Here is a 17,455-nt window from a genome sequence, read left to right as displayed (position 1 = left end):
AAATAGGTATCAATGACATAGGGAAGGATAGGAACTCTTTGCCAGAGGATGTTGTGAAGGCCAAGACTATAACAGGGTTCAAAAAAGAACTAGATACATTCATGGAGGATAGGTCCATCAATGGCTATTAGCCAGGATGGGCAGGGATGGTGTCCCTACCTCTGTTTGCCAGAAGCTGGGAATGGGCAACAGGGGATGGATCACTTGATGATTACCTATTCTGTTCATTCCCTCTTGAACACCTGCATTGGCTACTGTCAGAAGACAGGACACTGGGCTAGATGGACCTTTGGTCTGACCCAGTATGGCCATTCTTATGTTCTCCCTACTTTCAGTCCTTGCATGAAATCCTGAGCCCCCTGAAGTCAATGGGAGTTTTGTCATTTACTTGAATGGGGGGGTGGGGCAGTTTTACTCACAACTTGGATCTGACACTGAACAATTAGATCACTCCCACAACAGTCTCCATTTTATAAAATAGTCATGTAAACATGTAATAATTTAAGCATTATTTTCCACCAAGGCACAATGGAAAGTTGAGTTTACCAGAAATCTCAACCAATTTGGAGTGGATTTATTTTAAAAAACATTCAGCTCTCACTTAAAGGCCATTGTGGAACACCATAAGCCAGCAGAGAGCTAGTGTTGGTTTGAGAGCCTCCCTGACCAAGAAAAAAAAAAAAAGAATCTTCAGTCCCTTTTACCATCTCATAGAAAAACCAAAAAGGATTCCACATCTCAGCCCCCATTATAATGAACAGCTTGGTCCAGTTCAGAACACTGATCTGTTAGCATTCAGGATGCAAAGTCAATTCTGATACATAATCCACTAATACATCAGATATTTTGTATAATGCTTGAAGTATAAGTAACAAGGAGCCATCTAACAGATATTTGGAACTTCATCCAGGTGTTTAAAATATTTGTATTATAATATTGAAGAGCTTGCTCAAGTTATATAAAGTTTATACTAAAACCTTCTCCAAGGTATTTTTCAGATCTCACCATCAGATTAAAAACAGTTTAAACGTGCCACATGTTTAAATGAACAACCAATGCTACAAAGGGTAAACAACATGGTTCTATTAAAAACTGTCTTCAACCATGGCACTCAGTGACAGCAATACAATATTTTCTTGGCAAAGCATCTAAGAAAAATAGGCCATAAATTAATTTATAGTCTAGTATTCTAATACATTTGTGTTATCATAACATACTTTATATAAACTCTTTCCTGAGATACTTTGGGTAGTTTAATTTTGTTGTATTACTGGATGCATTATCTTTGATGATTCACTTTAAAACACCTGTACAATATTTTTGTGTGTAGGACACTATCAATAACACATAAAAAGTAGTAAATGCAAATATAGGGCAATGGAACAGCTCTTATAAATGTTGCACTTTTAACCATCTTACACACACTTGAACATTTGTCTCCTTTGAAAAAAAAAATGAAGTTACATCTAAGAATCTACAAAATGCAAAAAAGTATTTCAGGAATGTTAGGGGTTGGAGAATAAGATAAATGACACAAAGAAAAAGTCGTAATTCTTATTGGCTAGGTGTTGTCTTCAAAAGCAACTGGACATGTTGTAATCAGTTCACAGCATAATAAATATTTCTACTAATCTGTTTTGGAAGAACAAATGTCTTTAAGGGTTTCAAGCTCCTCTATAAGTTTCTTGTTCTGAACTTCTAGCACTGCAACACGACTCTCCAGACATTTTATATATTCTTTCTTCCGACGTCGACATTCTTTAGCAGCTTCCCTGCAAAAAGCAGAAGTAAAGAGTGCAAACAAAAACGCCATTTGCAGCTATTAGAAAATGCAGATTGAAAAAAGCTCAGTATAGTATGGAGACCATGACAGCATTCCAAATTTTGGAACAATTTCCCAAATCAGTCTGAAAACACTAAGCAAAACTGGGTTCACAAGGGTCACAAGTGTCCCTTCCTCAAATTCACATGGCAATCTGTAGAATTGCTTCATCTCATGACTTGATTAAAGTTCATAGTAAACAAGGTCCAAGTCAAAGACAGTTATTCTGCTTTATGGCAATAAAGATCTTTGAGGGCCTTGAGTTCCTCAATCAGTGTCTTGTTTTGGTTTTCAAGCACAGCCACACGATTTTCAAGACATTTGACATACTCCTTCTTCTTTCTGCGACATTCTCGAGCAGCTTCCCTAGAACCAACACAAGGCAAATAACTACAGGAACAGCCACAACACGGCAAAGACTGGATAAGTGAAATTACCTGAAATCCCTACAATTCCACAATAAATCAATCATACGTCAGACACAAAGAAAGCTAAGCAATAACTGTAGACAATTGCACGATTAAACAGCAACTTAAGACAACAGGAACAGCTTGTTAATTAATATAGTTTGCTCAGCTTTTACAGTACAATGAATGAACTTTTACTCACATGAACCCAGACACACACAGTGGGGACAATAATCAGATATTAATGAACCTCCTTCAACTGCACTATTATGATTTAATTACTGCCTTCATTTCTGAAAACAGCATTTTTTTGTTCCCATTACATCCCATTTTGATGTGCTTATGCAGGTATTCGGGGCATCATATTCTGCAATCAAAAAGTTTAACTCCAAAAATGTTACAGAATTACCTTTCAAAACACTTAATGTAGAAGCACCAGATTACATGCCAAGTTTCAATTTAATGTAACCTTGACCTTACTTTTGCAAAACTATGGGTTAGGGTTAGTTATAATTCAACATGGGCATAATTGTTTTCTTTAAAAACATTCATTTGTACTCATAGAGTTCTGATTCTTCTTTTTATGCAAAGACAACCACCCTTTTCATAAATCTGTTCAAAATTCTGTTACATAAAAGTTAAGCAGTTTGGGAAGGATTTTCAAAAGCACTTGAGTGAGTTACCACCCAACTTCGTTGGATATTTAAGCACATCTGAGAATCCCACCCCTTAATATTTACAGGGATGATGTTATAAATTGTCATCATATATTAAGAAAAATGCTTTCCTGCATTCTCTGAAGAAGAGGGTGTGAAACTAGTTCAGAAACTGAAGAGAAAAGAATTAAAAAGAAAAGGAAGCAGTACGAAAACACGACAATCGTCAGAGTGATTTAAAACAAAGATAGGCAAGAGAGCAACACAATATCATGAATGCAATAAGAAAGGATGCAGCAATTCAGTAATGTAGAGATTTACATAGGGGTCTATTTCTTCCTGCTAAGTGCATGCACCTAAATTCCACTGAGGTTAGCAGCAGGTATGCACATCCATAGATGAGAAAACAACACCATTATAGAAGTCAGAGTAATGAATGAAGAAAGCAAGATAGTTTAGCTTATTCTGCACACCAAAGTACATCCCAAAAAATTAAAAAACATATCCAAAGTGACCCAGTGCACCAACTGTCACACCTAAAGCAACCAAAACTGAAGTTATCCTATGGCAGTTTTATTTATTTTGAAAAACATCTTCCTCACAGCATGCCATGTAACAGTCTGCAACAATAATTTCAGAGTACAATAAAAGTTTCTTTTACAGTACACACTGGATAGATATTTCATTACACACCCACCAAATTTAAATGTAGTTTATATTTAAAAAAATACAAAGGAGATAATGTAATTTGTGTTACAGAGAAAATAACTGATTTTAATCACAGAAATATTTTTCATCCTGCAGGATTTATATTTTTGATGTACATTTGGGTAGAGGTTTTGAAAATAATGCAGATATTCGAGTTTCAGACAGCAATAATTTTATGCTTCCTTCCAAAAGAAGCAAGCAGACAGCAACTGTAACCCACATGCTTTATACTTATGTTTGCCAACCCTCCAAGATTGTCCTGGAGACTCTAGGAATTCACATTAATCTTTAACTAAAGACTATGTCTTGTGACGAAACCTTCAGGAATACATCCAGCCTAAACTAGCAACCCTATTTATACTGCATCATCTGACCTTGTTGGTCCCAAGAAGGAGAGAGAAGCAGTGAAGGGGAGACATGGATTTTAATTAGCATACTGTGTCTCTGCATATGCGGGGAAACTTAGTTAAAAGGACCCAGAAACATTCAGAAATAGGGTGTGGCAGTTACTTAGACATACTCACTAGCTTTTTCTGAAGTTGTATAGGAAGTTTTCATTGTGGGCAATCTGCCTGGCCTGACAGGTCACCACTCTCTGAGAGCTGAACCAATGAAAGCATACTGGGGAGGAACAGAACTGAGAGATGTATCTCCTAAAGGGCTGGGTCCCAATACCTGTACCACTCTGGATCCACAGGCTACAGATTTCTTTTTCACTAGCAATTTAGGAGACCTATTCCAAGGGCTGAATGCTTCTAGCCATGGAGATTTCCAGACTGCCTGTCTGCTGACAGGGTTCTGAAGTATTTGAAAGGACTGAGATGCACCTATTCTTCCCCGGCTCTGAAGAGTCCAGGTGACACATATTACGTATTATGACTACACTATAAAAACAAACAAACAGTTACTCACCTTCTTGTAACTGTTCTTCGAGATGTGTTGTTCACATCCATTCCAATCAGGTGTGCGCGCACTGCATGCACAGTTGCCGGAATTTTTTCTCCCAGCAGCTCCCGTTGGGTCGGTTGTGGAGCCCCCTGGAGTGGCACCTTCATGGCACTCAATATATGACCCTACCAATCCGGCCCCTCCTCAGTTCCTTCTTGCTGGCTACTCCAACAGAGGGATAGGAGGGTGGGTATAGGAATGGACATGAACACCACATTTTGAAGAACAACAGTTACAAGAAGGTGAGTAACTGTTTTTCCTCTTCAAGCGCTTGTTCATATCTATTCCAATCAGGTGACTCCCAAGCTCTACCCTGGAGGTGGGGTCGGAGTCAAGGAATCGCTGATTGGAGCACCGCTCTGCCGAAAGCTGCATCATCTCTGGCGTGCTGTGTGATGGCATAGTAAGAGGTCAACGTATGCACCGAGGACCAAGTAGCTGCCCTGCAGATTTCCTGTATCAGGACCTGAGCCAGAAATGCAGCTGATGAGGCCTGTGCCCTTGTGGAATGAGCCTTAAGAAGCAGGTCTGGGACCTTGGCCAGCTCATAACATGTGTGGATACAGGCCTTGATCCAGGAAGATAATCTTTGAGATGAGATCAAGAGTCCCTTGATGCAGTCCGCCACTGCCACAAACAGTTGGTTCAACCTCCTGAACAGCTTTGTGTATTCAATGTAGAATGCTAATGCCTGCCAAACATCCAATGAGTGGAGCCTTTGCTCTTGGGTACTGTTGTGTGGCTTGGAATAGAAGACAGGTAGAAAAATGTCTTGGCTAGTACAGAATTGTGACACTACTTTAGGGAGAAAGGCCAGTGAGGTCTGAGTTGTACCTTGTCCTTGTGGAAGACCGTGTAGGGTGGGTCAGAGGCAAGGGCCTTGAACTCTGACACCCTCCTGGCTGACATGATGGCGACCAGGAAAGCTACCTTCCATGACAGGTAGAGAAGGGAGAAAGTTGCCAGTGGTTTGAATGGGGGTCCCATTAATCTGGAGAGGACCAGGTTAAGGTCCCAAACTGGAATAGGCTGTCTAACCCAAGGATATAGCCAATCCAGGCCCTTAAGGAAACATCCTACCATAGGGTTAGTGAATATGGAGCGTCCAGACGTGCCCGGATGGAAGGCCGAGATAGCAACAAGGTGTACCTTGATGGATGATGCTGCCAGGCCTTGTTGGTTGAGGTGCAGATGCTACTCCAGGATGAGTGGAATAGACAGCTGGAGTGCGGGAATGTGATGTTCGGCTCACCAGCAAGTGAACCTTTTCCACTTGGCCAGATAAGTGGCCCTGGTGGATGGTTTTCTGCTGCCGAGCAGGACCTTTCTTACTGGTTCCGAACACAGGAGCTCCATTGGGTTTAGCCATGAAGCTTCCAAGCTGTGAGATGGAGGAACTGGAGGTCCGGGTCATGAAAGTGACCGGGGTCCTGCGTGATCAGATCGGGGAAGAGTGGTAACATGATGGGAGTGTCCACTGACAGCTCCAGAAGCATCGTATACCAATGCTGGCAGGGCCATGCTGGGGCCAGCAGAATTACTACAGCTCTGTCTCTGCGGATTTTCAGCAGTACTCTGTGCACGAGTGGGAATGGTGGAAAGCATATTGAGACGGTCTCCCCAGGGGAGCAGGAACACATCCAAGATCGAACCTGGGCTGTGTTTCTGAAAGGAGAAGAACATGGGGCACCACCTGTTGCTCCGGATGGCAAACAGATAGATCTGGGGAAAACCCCACTTTTGGAAGATGGAATATATGTCATCGGGATCGATGGCCCACTCATGATTGTGAAAGGATCCTCTGAGGTGGTCTGCTAGTTCATTCTGCACACCTGGGAGACAGAACTCCTTCAGGTGAATGGAGTGGGCTATACAGAACTCCCATAGCTGAAGGGCCTCCTGACATAGGGGGGAAGAGTGGGCTCCACCTTGCTTGTTGATGTAAAACATGGCCGTGGTGTTGTCCGTCATTAACAACACACAGTGGCTTTGGAGCTAGAATAGAAAGGTTTGGCATGCTAGCCATACTGCTCTGAGCTCTCTGATATTGATATGCAGGGAGAGCTCATCCTGCAACCATAATTCTTGTGTCTGGAGCTCTCCCAGATGCACCCCTGCAACCCAGAGCTGATGCGTCCCTTACTAGGGACAAGGAGGGCTGGGGGCTGTTGAAGGGGACTCCCTTGCAGACTGTGCAAGGGTTGAGCCACCACTGGAAGGACTCGAGTACTTGGTCTGGCACCGTGACCACAGATTCCAGGCTATTGTGCCCCAGGCAGTATACAGATGTGAGCCATGCTTGAAGTGGTCTGAGCCTCAGTCTGGCATGCCAAACCACATAAGTGCAGGCTGCTATGTGGCTGAGGAGACTCAGGCATCCACTTGCGATAGTGGTTGGGTACCATCTGAGGCTTTGGATAATATCTGTCATGGTCTGAAATGGGGTCTCTGGCAGGAGCGCCCTTGCCTGCACCAAGTCCAACACTGCACCGATTAATTCTATTCTTTGAGTTGGTGACAAGGTTGACTTGTTCATGTTGAGCAGGAGACCCAGCCTCTTGAAAATTGCTCTGACTAGTCGGACTTGAGACTCCACCTGCTGGCTGGTGTGCTCCCTGATTAGCCAGTCGTCAAGGTAGGGAGATACCTGCACCTGCCTCATGCGGAGAAAGGCTGCTACAACCAACAGACACTTGCTGAACACTTGAGATGCTGTCGACAGACCGAAGGGGAAGACCATGAACTGATAGTGTTTGTGTCTGGCTACAAACCACAGAAATTGTCTGTACGCCGGCCGAACAGCTATGTGAAAGTATGCATCTTTCATGTCTAGGGCAACATACAAGTCTCCCGGATCCAGGGAAGGAATAATAGTGCTCAGGAAGACCATGCATAACTTCCACTTCACCATGAACCTGTTGAGGCCACACAGGTCTAGAATGGGTCTGACACCCCCCTTTGCCTTGGGGATTAGGAAATAGCGGGAGTAGAACCCCTTGCCCCTTAGCTCCTGAGGAACCTCTTCCACTGCTTCTATGGCGAGGAGTGATTGCACCTCCTGGACAAGAAGCTGCTCGTGAGAAGGGTCCCTGAAGGGGAAGGGGGGTGGAAGGGAGGGGAGGAGCACAATTGGAGAGAATATCCCACTTCTACCATGTGGACAACCCAGTGGTCCAATGTTATTTGGGATCATGCACAGTAGAAGTGGGATAGATGATTCCGAAAGCAGAGTTGAGGATCCGATATACAGTCTGGCACGTCGTCCCCGGGTGCACCTTCAAAAGGCCTGCTTGGAGATGAGGGCTGGGGTGGCTTATGCCTGCTGTTCCTACCTCGCCTTATAGAAAAGTCTTGCCTAGGGCAAGGTTGGTAAGGACGTTGAAGGGGCTGAGGTTTAAAAGTGTTTTCGCTGAGTAGCTGGGGTATGCATCCCCAGCGACTTCATCATTGCCCTCGAATCCTCTAGGTTGTGTAGCCTGGAGTCTGTTTGCTCCGTGAATAATCTTGTCCCATTAAAGGGCAGGTCTTGCAGAGTCTGTTGGACCTCGAGGTGTAGGCCTGAAACTTGAAGCCATGAGGTCCTCCTCATGGCTATGCCAGAGGACAAGGTACGCGCTGCTGAGTCAGCAGCGTCCAGTCAGGCCTGTAAAGAGGTCTGTGCCATTGTCTTGCCCTCCTCCACAATGGCCCCAAACTCGTCTCTGGACTCCAATGGTATTAGCTCCTTAAATTTGAGCATGGAGTTCCATGAGTTAAAATTATATCTGCTCAGGACTGCCAGCTGATTAGTGATCCTGAGCTGTAGGCCCCCCGTGGTGTAGACCTTTCTACCAAAAAAGTCTAGTTTTTTTTAGAGTCCTTGGACTTAGGCATGGGTCCCTGCTGCCCCTGCCTTTCACGTTCATTGACCGCAGACATCACCAAGTAGCAGGGCTGTGGGTGGAAGTATAGATACTCGTAATCCTGGGAGGGAACAAAGTACTTGCATTCTACTCCCTTGGCCCCTGGAGGGATGGAGGCTGTGATCTGCCACACAGTTCTGATGTTGTTTTGAATGGTCCTAATGAGTGGCAGTGCTACTCGGGATGGACCTTCTGGGGCCAAAATGCCCACCATTGGGTCCTCCTGTTCCACCACCTCCTTGGCTTGCAAGCCCATGTTGAGCGCCACCCTGTGGAGTAGATCCTGGTGGGCGCGATTATCTATGGGTGGTGGTCCTGAGACAAAAGTTCCCACTACCGCCTCATCTGGGGAAGAGGGGGATGCAGGTGGGGGAACCAGGTCATCTAGGGCCTGCTGGTCCATGGGGACCTGCTGATTGACCTGCTGTTCTGGGTCAATAATCCCCTGTTTCACCGTAGGGGCAGGGGTCTGTGTTGGTGAAGATGTTGTAACCGGAATCCCTTCAGCACCTCTGGGCACGGGAGCCTGGGCTCAGATGCCACCGACTGGGAGCCCTTGGACAAGGTACCCTGGGGACTGGTGATATGCCCAGGGGGTCCAAAAAGGCCACTGTGCCGGTCCTTGCAATTGGGGCGGCCATGGTATTGTACCCACATCAGGCCGTCGATATGTTGAGCGGTGCTGGCTCCGGTGTGAGTAGCCAGACCCCATGTCTGATACTGAGGATGGGGACCGGTATCTAGAGGGCCATGGCAGTGCCATTCGGAGCTGGCCAGGTGAGTGGTGCCATGTGGAAGGGGAGCTGTGCTGAGACCTCGATCTGTATCGCGCAGATCGGTGATGCAATGATGACTGGTGCTGGGAGTGGGACTCTGACGATCCAGGGACCAGCACCGGGACTCCGAGCGGCACCCGCTTCCAGTGCTAGGGATTGCTGACCTGGTGATGCGGCCAAACACATCATTGTTGGTTTGCCACAGGAGGGTAGCACCATCGGTGGTGCCGGGGGCTTGTTACAGAGAGTCGGAAACTGCGCAGCCTTGAAGGTGTCCTGAGTGGACGGCAGCCCCACCTCCTCCACCATGTGGATTGGGGAGTCCAACGGTCCCGGGCTCAACAGTACTCCTTGCGTGTCTGAAGTTCCCAAAGCTGACTCCAAGGGTCTCAGGGCCGGGTGTTCCTCTCTGGGACACGTCCCATTGGCAAAGACCACAGGGGAGGGTCTCACAGGAGATCCGCCTCTACCCTGCTTGGCGTGCTTCTTCTGCAGTGCTGGAGAGTGGGACCGGTGCTGGGCAGTTCCCACAGTCTTAGGCACGGGGGATCAGCTTGGTGCCACAAGTCTCTGTTTGCTCGGAGATCTTCTGCAGTGCCAATTCTGTCGCCGATGCTGGTGTGCTCTGCACTGAGGAGCTCGGTGTTGGCTCCTGCCGTGCCAAGGCGGGCTGCAATTTAAGAGCCGCCTCCATGAGGAGTGTTTCAACCTGAAATCCCACTCTTTTTTGGTCCTGGGTTGAAAACCCTTGCAAATCCTGCACCTATCGGCTTGGTGAGCCTCCCCCAGACACTTTAAAGAAGCATCATGGGGGTCGCCTGTTGGCATGGGATTATTGCAGGACTTGCATGGCTTGAACCCCAGGGATCAAGGCATGCCCCGAGGTCCCCAAGGGGAAAGGTTGGGATGGAGGGGAAACTCCCCATTCCTAACAGAACTACTAGCAACTAATAAAACTAGAACAACTACTAAGGTAAACTACACTATAAAGCTAGGGGAAGCAAGGAGAACTTGTAAGCAAGCCACTTGCAGTTCCGACAACCATCACAGGTGGTAAGAAGGAACTGAGGAGGGGCTGGGTTGGCAGGTTCATATATTGAGTGCCATGAAGGCGCCACTCCAGAGGGCTCCACAGCCGACCCGACGGGGAAAAATTTCCGGCAACTGTGCATGTGGCGCATGCACACCTGGTTGGAATGGACAAGCACTCAAAGAAAAAGCTAGGAAATCATCTCTGAGAGAAGATCAGAGGGAAATGTGTTTATACATGTATACTAAAGAATAGAACTGTAAATGTAATGTTGAAATCTTATATTTAGATATATTTAACAGCAACAAAGGGGTGGACGATTGCTGGGGCTTTTTGGCTCCTGAAGAAGTGTAGGTAACATAACTATGTGATAAGTACACTAGCTGGATACCTCTACAAAATATGACTGGCAATGAAAAAGTTAACACTAATATTTAAATTGTCATAATTATATTTCAGTGTTAAAAGTCCATGGGGATGAGTCGGACAGCTCATGCCTTTGATTTGAGAATTATTGTTTCAGGCTCTCTGTAGACTCGGGAAGACAACACTGCATTGCTTTCTGATCAGTTAAGATTGAAACTGATTTTCACAGTCATGAAGGCTAGAAATATATTTTTCAATGAAAGCTTAGATTTAGTAACACAGTTTTGCAGGAAAGGGTGTTCCTCATGACTCAGTGGAAGAAAAGCAACTTATGGTTTAGGTAATTACTGGCCATTATACATCAGTTCTATGTAGGTACACACTTGGTGGTTTAACAGCTAAGAATGTTCTGCTCTCCCTCCATCAAATCATGGGCCACAATACCTTAAGAATAAGAATTTATTATAATACTTTCCTTTGGAGAAGATTAATCGTAGCTGACATTTGCACTTTGCCGCCGTAACTAATAATTATATTACAGTTACACACTCTTACCTATTTTTCATAAGTCTCAGTTCCCTTTTGCGTGTTGCCTCTTCTGCTAGCTGCTGAGGGCTATGCAAAGTTCCTGGTGAAGCTGCCATTACCACTCCCTGAGGCAAAGCTGTGGTGGGAGTTCGTATCTGGTAAGATGGCATATCTCCAGTGGCAGCTGTATTAAAGAAGAACGTTTTTTACTTTATATAAACTTAAGCTGTCAAAATCTAACTGAAATAACAAATGTCTGACACGTTAATCAGGATCTCTATTATATCAAACATTTCATAGGCTTGTGATGTGGTGACACAAAAGCTAACAAATACAACTAAGACATTCTTCTATCTACTTTGTAACACATTAGTTACACAACACATTTTAAAAGTAGTTTTATGTTTTTAACTTGGAACCAGTCCCTTTCTGAGCTCTCTCTTTGTTTTCTTAGTTTCTCTAATTTTTCATTCATTTCTAAGATGTTCTTTTGCTACTTTCATGACAGAGGCAACCTTTAAAATGTCATTAAAGCTGGGTAAGTCTTAATGTATGTGGCATGTCTAACATTTAAAATTAATATACATTTAAATGTTGAGTGTCTCACACTTAAAAATAAGAGCAAGTTCTTGCCTATTAATTTTGATATGTTTTCCATATCATTGCAGACCAAAGAGCATAACTTTCCCTCATCACAGCAGATGAATACAGAAGATCAAATTTCAGGTGTTATTACATCTCATTAAATTTTGTACTGCGTTTCCTTAAAAAAAGTAATTCCAGTACCCAAATAATGGAACAGTCAGTGAAATTCAGAAATGGGTTAAACACAAAACAAAAGGTAAAACTCCCTCCCAACACTCCACTCTTTTGGGAGAGAGAGAGAGAGAGAGACAGGTTGGGAAGATAGAGAAGTCAGTTATATGGAGGAAAATATAGAAAAAACTAAATGAATAAATAATTACCCTTCTTACAGGCTTCTTCCACATCTTTTCACACCAGTGGATCTTCTAAAGCAGTACTCAGAAATTGTGAAATGGGAGAAAAATAGATTTAAAATAATAGACTCCTAGGAAGACCACACCAAAATTCACTGGACATAGGTCACATTCAAGCAAGAGAGGATGGCCTTGTATGTAAGGCACTGGACAGATTGGCATTCAAGAGATCTAGGCTCAGTATTGGTCTCCCTGTGTGACCAATGACAAGTCACTTAGCTCCTGATTTGGCGAGATACTTAAGCACATGGATTTTGTTTCAGTTCACCATTTCTAAAATGGAGTAATACTTCTGTGGTCCTACACTATATTTGTCATGTTTATTTAGATTGTAACTCTTTAGGGCAGGGATTGACTTTCACTGGATGCATCTTCATTAGGAAAAAGGTGTCATCTTAGTTAACTAGCATGCGTCAAAATCCTAGTGAAGACAAGAATGTTTGTAATTTTTACTTGAATTTGCAGATAATCCTAGGCTTCCCCATAGTCTTTAAGATCACCTGTTAATGCCTGTAAACTATAAACTGCCTTTTATTTCACCAGGATTTTAACTCATATCAGCTAACGCAAGACAAAAACACCCTTTTCTCCTCCAGCGAACACACTGCCCCTATGTATATATACACAAGGCTCTAGCACAATTGAGCCCTTATCTCAGTTGGGGCCTCTAGAGGATGCTAGTGTAATTCAAATAAATAATGATAATAATGCCTTGACCAGGTCAGCATAATGTCTTTCCCTACCTAACAAATAGATGCCAGTGAGTTCTAAAAGCATGATGTTAGAGGAAAACAACTCTTTTGATCCAGCAAAGCTAGCAATCGGATCATTACACCAAAACTCAGACAAAGCCTCAACATTTTTTAGTTCACATCACTCTATAACAGAATAATGTGATGTGCAGGAGAGTAAATGTCTTCAAAGTACTTTACTGAGTGAAATTACATTTGAGCTGTGATTATTTCTATCTGCAAACCATTTTATATAATGTCTCAAAAAATTAGAATTGACCAGAAAGGAAATTGCCATTTTCCTTAAAGACAAGCTGCAAAAAGTGACATAAAGAGATGTACATGTAAAGTATATCCACCTGTTTTTCTATTCTTTATTATTATTTGTTTCACATCAAGAGCCTTTGGTGCTATACACTGCACAATAATAAATATAGTTCCTGTCCCCAAAGATATCATAATCTAAAAGGGAGACCCAAGGGATGGGACACACTGGGAAATTCAGAGGATGGGATGGCTTTATTTGGTTTGGAGTGGGGTGGTGGTTGTGTTTTAATTATAAATAAAAAACATGCTTCTTGTGAGACTCACAAAAAAATGGGTTTTTAAGAGGAACTTGAGCAAAGACAGGATTATACTTGGAAAGCTGGTATGAGCAGCATTACCTACTACTCCTGAGATGATATAGAAAAATGCACAGAGCCACGAAGGGAGAAATGAAATTGTGTATTGAGACTGGACTCACTGTCAGAGTGAAATGGTTAAGAGGGGACACAAGGCAAGGTTTAAAATTTAGGTAGGGATGGATTATGAAAAGCTTTAATAGGAAGACTGAGATGTTTTAGAAATGCTGATGTTTGGTACCATTCAAACCTATGTGAAATGTGCTCAGATTCCATAGTGATGGATGTGTTACAGATACCTGCAATAACTAATAAAATAATAATGATGATCCATTAAACACTGGAAGAGTGGAAGTGGAAAGCCTCAAAATAAAGAAGGTCATTCAGTTTATTATTTACTTTAAACTAATCTGTTTTCGTCTTTCTGGTCCCCCTGTGGTAGAGATTCACCAGCTCCTGCTCTATATGATACTCCACCATGTATTCTATTGGTGACTTCCATGGCAGGTATGATCACCGAGAAAGTCAAAGCATCATATTGAATATGAGTCAGTGAGACTATTTCAACAACCTAAAGGACAAAAGAAATAATATAATCTGATCAATGCAGATGGACCCCTGCAAACATGTGAAATCCCGTTGTCTTTAATGGTACTCTATGCAAGTGTAAGAGTTTTGTCTACCGTACAAATCAGACTGCAGGATTTTATTAGAGAGGGAAGAATTACAGCCACAGTGTTCTGTTTCTTCCTGAACAAAATCCCAGAAAAATGTGATTCACAATAAAAGTATGTGCTCAATTCACTTATCTTAAGGAAATACAGTAATATTCATTATGACTTTATAAAGAAACGTAATGTAGACTGTTATTGTAAATTCTTTTCACAAGACAGACCAAACTCAAATCAAACACTAAGGTCTCTGGTACGTATTGATAACAGCCAAAGATTGGGAACCAGGATAGTCCTAATGGCTGATCCATGCTATTACTGCATTTCCCCAGGCAAGTCACTTTCTCCTTAAGATTAAGCAAAATTAGTTAAGCAAACTGGGTAAAAAGCAGTCATTGAAAGCATTGGGCTGTATCTGAGTTCAGGCACATAATTTATAAAATGACTGAATTACTAAAAAATTACTATTTTATCTTACCTTGTAAATCAACCTTAACTGGACAATTTAATAAGACCAACATACTAATAAAAATCCCTTTAAAAACAGGCTGTTGAAAAAATATTCTCTTGCTGAGCACTAGAGAGGAGGCAGAGTCAAGTTCTTATAAAGAACTATCCAGGAAAAAGAATGACAGGCTATATATCCCTCCCCCCTTGTGAGGCATAGCAGTAACTACCTTATTAGAAGCGTTTTTAACTTTTCCCCCATAAGCTTTCTAGTTAGCTCCTGAATAGTTGTCTGTGTGAGCACAGGAACCTAAAGTGTGGACCTAGAGAAGATACTTACACTTTTGGAGTAATAAAACAAAGTATATGAAATAACTTTACTCAGCTAAGTGCAGAACGTAGATACAGGCTGCAAACTAGATAACATTACAACTCCGCAGCGGTTGATGAAGCAGAAAGGAACTGACTAAATCACAGCATGACTCGGAGCTGACGTCAATGTGTATCTTGTTTGAAGTTTAACTTTTCCAGTTCCCTACTGCAACACGATTCCAGGAAATCTAATGACGTCAGCTCTTTGAACTCAATTAGCTGAGGAACAGACCATTTTAAACAGAGGAGGAAAAAAACAAGTAGGCATTACAACACTCAACACTACAGCTCTTTCAGATGCATTTGTGCTCCCTATTTTCTTTAGTAATGAATAGTAAAGGCTTATTTATATAACTGGAACAGTGCACATCTTTCACTTACAGCTGCACTTTAGTTTTGACAGGCTAAAATAATCTGACGCGATAGTTTATTTATTGCCCAACCAAAAAGCAACAGACCAGCTGCACCTATCATTTATAAAGAAAAGAGACTGCTGCAATGCAACAACAAAGATACACTAAAGAGTACTGTTAAAAATGGTTAATTTACACTAAAATGCTGCATTAGCTAATGGGGAATAAAAATAATTGGCACCAATTTGTGCAACTTTACACTGTAAAATTAAAGAGCTAATTCAACAAGTTCTAAAAACAAGTTCCACATACTGCTAACTATGAAATCTTTTCTGGATTTCCAAATAAAGTATAGAACCTGCTATTTCAAAGACCCTGACAAGAGATTCCTCCTACCTGTTTCATCTCCTGTTACGGCCATGATCAGCTTTTGCATATGAGATTCTCTTGTTGCTCTATCACAGCCCAGCATGAAATGTTTCAAACTAGCAAGCATGTGCAGGATTACAAGAAGGAACACTGACATCACAATGACCTCACTGGCCTACCTCTGTCATTAACATGCTTTGTCCTGGAACAGCTCACTAAAACTGCAACCCAAAAAAACCTCTTTTTGATGATAAAGCATCCTTTCATATTTCTGTAGCCTAGCTTTGGTTTATTCCAATTTACATATTTTCCTAATTAACAAACCACACTCATCACAGATTTACTTGCAAATCAGTCTCAAAGACACTGACAGCAAAGTCTGATGGAAATTATTTCATAATCTTAGTATTGCCAGTTCCAAAAATCATGAGCCAGAATCCCTAAAAATAGTGAAATTAGACCAAAAATCAAGAGATTTTTAAAAGAAGTGTAAATCATATATTTTGGACTGCCTTCTAATTTTTCAACTCTTTCTGCTCACCCCCAACGTGTGTGACAATTATAGAACTGCCAACTTCTACAAATTTATTGTGAGTATTTGTTCCCCTGGCTGGAGATTTTCCTAGAAGATCCAGTTGAGACCAGGGCCCCATTGTGCTAGGTACTGTACAAAAACATGGTAAGACACAGTCTCTGCCGAAAAGAGCTTACAATGTAGTGCAAAACATAGTGATGAGTTTGTGACATGGGAACTCAAACTGGGACTCACTAATCTCTTATCATATGGGACTACCAAACATCCATTAGATGGGAACAATCCTTGCTGAATGAGGAAGGACTAGCAATGCCCTGAGCCTCCAATACTCCATGAGTACAAATGTTATACTTTTGAGAATGAGGCTGCTTTCTGGGCCTTGTACTTGTAGAACATAGTGTAGGGCGGCTCTGAGGTAAGTGCCCTAATCTCAGAGACCCTGAAGGCAGATGTTATTGCTAAGACCTTCCATGAGAGGAGAAAGAGGGAACAGGATGCCAAAGGTTTGAAGAGGGAGCCAATGAGCCTAGACAGCATGAGATTTAAGTCCCATGGAGGGACTGGGTCCCAGATGTGAGGGGTAGAGTTGCTTCAGAACTTTTAGAAATTGGACTGTCAAGTCATGAGCTAAGACCGACCTACCCTGGAACGGGGGATGGAAGGGGGGAAATAACGGCCAACTGGACCTTAGTAGATGAAAGAGACAGACTTTGGAGCTTGAGATGCAGGAAGTAGTCCAGGATTAACTGCAGTGAGGTTTGTTCAGGCTGAATACCTTGGTCCAATGCCCAGCACGTGAACTGCTTCCGTTTGGCCAGGTAGGTCACCCTGGTGGAGAGTTTTCTGCTGCCCAACAGGACTTGTTGGACATGGGCCGATCATTCCTGCTCCTCCATATGCAGCAGCCAACCTATCGGGTGCAGCGTTGCCAGGTTGGGGAGCAGAAGACTGCCATGGCTCTGTGACATCAGGTCCGGCTGAAGCAACAACTGTAGCAGGGCATCCATCAAGAGGTCCAGCAGCGGGCTGAACTAGTGCTGGTGCGGCCAAGCCAGCACTATGAGGATCACTTTTGCCCTGTCCTGTTTGATTTTCATGAGGACTCTGTGGATTAATGGCACTGGAGGGAAGGCATACATGAGTGCCCACGACCACGGTAGCAGAAAGGCGTCTGACAGAGAGACTCTGTCGATCCCCCAAATCAAGCAGAAAA

The 17,455-nt window shown here is 43.0% G+C and overlaps 1 protein-coding gene across 11 annotated transcripts in view; it reads right to left on the bottom strand.

Moving 5' to 3' along the window:
* Positions 1–1,063: 1,063 nt before the first annotated feature.
* Positions 1,064–17,455, bottom strand: part of CREM (cAMP responsive element modulator) — an 83,655-nt gene continuing 67,263 nt past the window's right edge. For 4 of the 11 annotated variants that reach the window (XM_073334454.2, XM_073334453.1, XM_078851849.1 and 1 more), the window contains 2 exons: positions 11,171–11,327; positions 1,688–2,188 (listed from right to left, as the gene is read on the bottom strand). In XM_073334454.2, coding sequence (XP_073190555.1) covers positions 2,044–2,188; positions 11,171–11,327 — 302 coding nt within the window. In that variant the 3' untranslated portion in view covers positions 1,688–2,043. Of the gene's footprint in view, positions 2,189–11,170; positions 11,328–12,108; positions 14,626–15,734; positions 16,748–17,455 lie in introns of those variants that run through there. The other 7 variants (XM_073334446.2, XM_073334455.2, XM_073334451.2 and 4 more) reach the window with 6 other exon arrangements.

Source organism: Lepidochelys kempii, chromosome 2 (genome assembly GCF_965140285.1).
Source record: "Lepidochelys kempii isolate rLepKem1 chromosome 2, rLepKem1.hap1, whole genome shotgun sequence".
NCBI classification, from domain to species: domain Eukaryota; kingdom Metazoa; phylum Chordata; order Testudines; family Cheloniidae; genus Lepidochelys; species Lepidochelys kempii.
The sequence above is the reverse complement of the archived record's forward strand: the minus strand, read 5'-3'. Positions and strand labels throughout refer to the sequence as shown.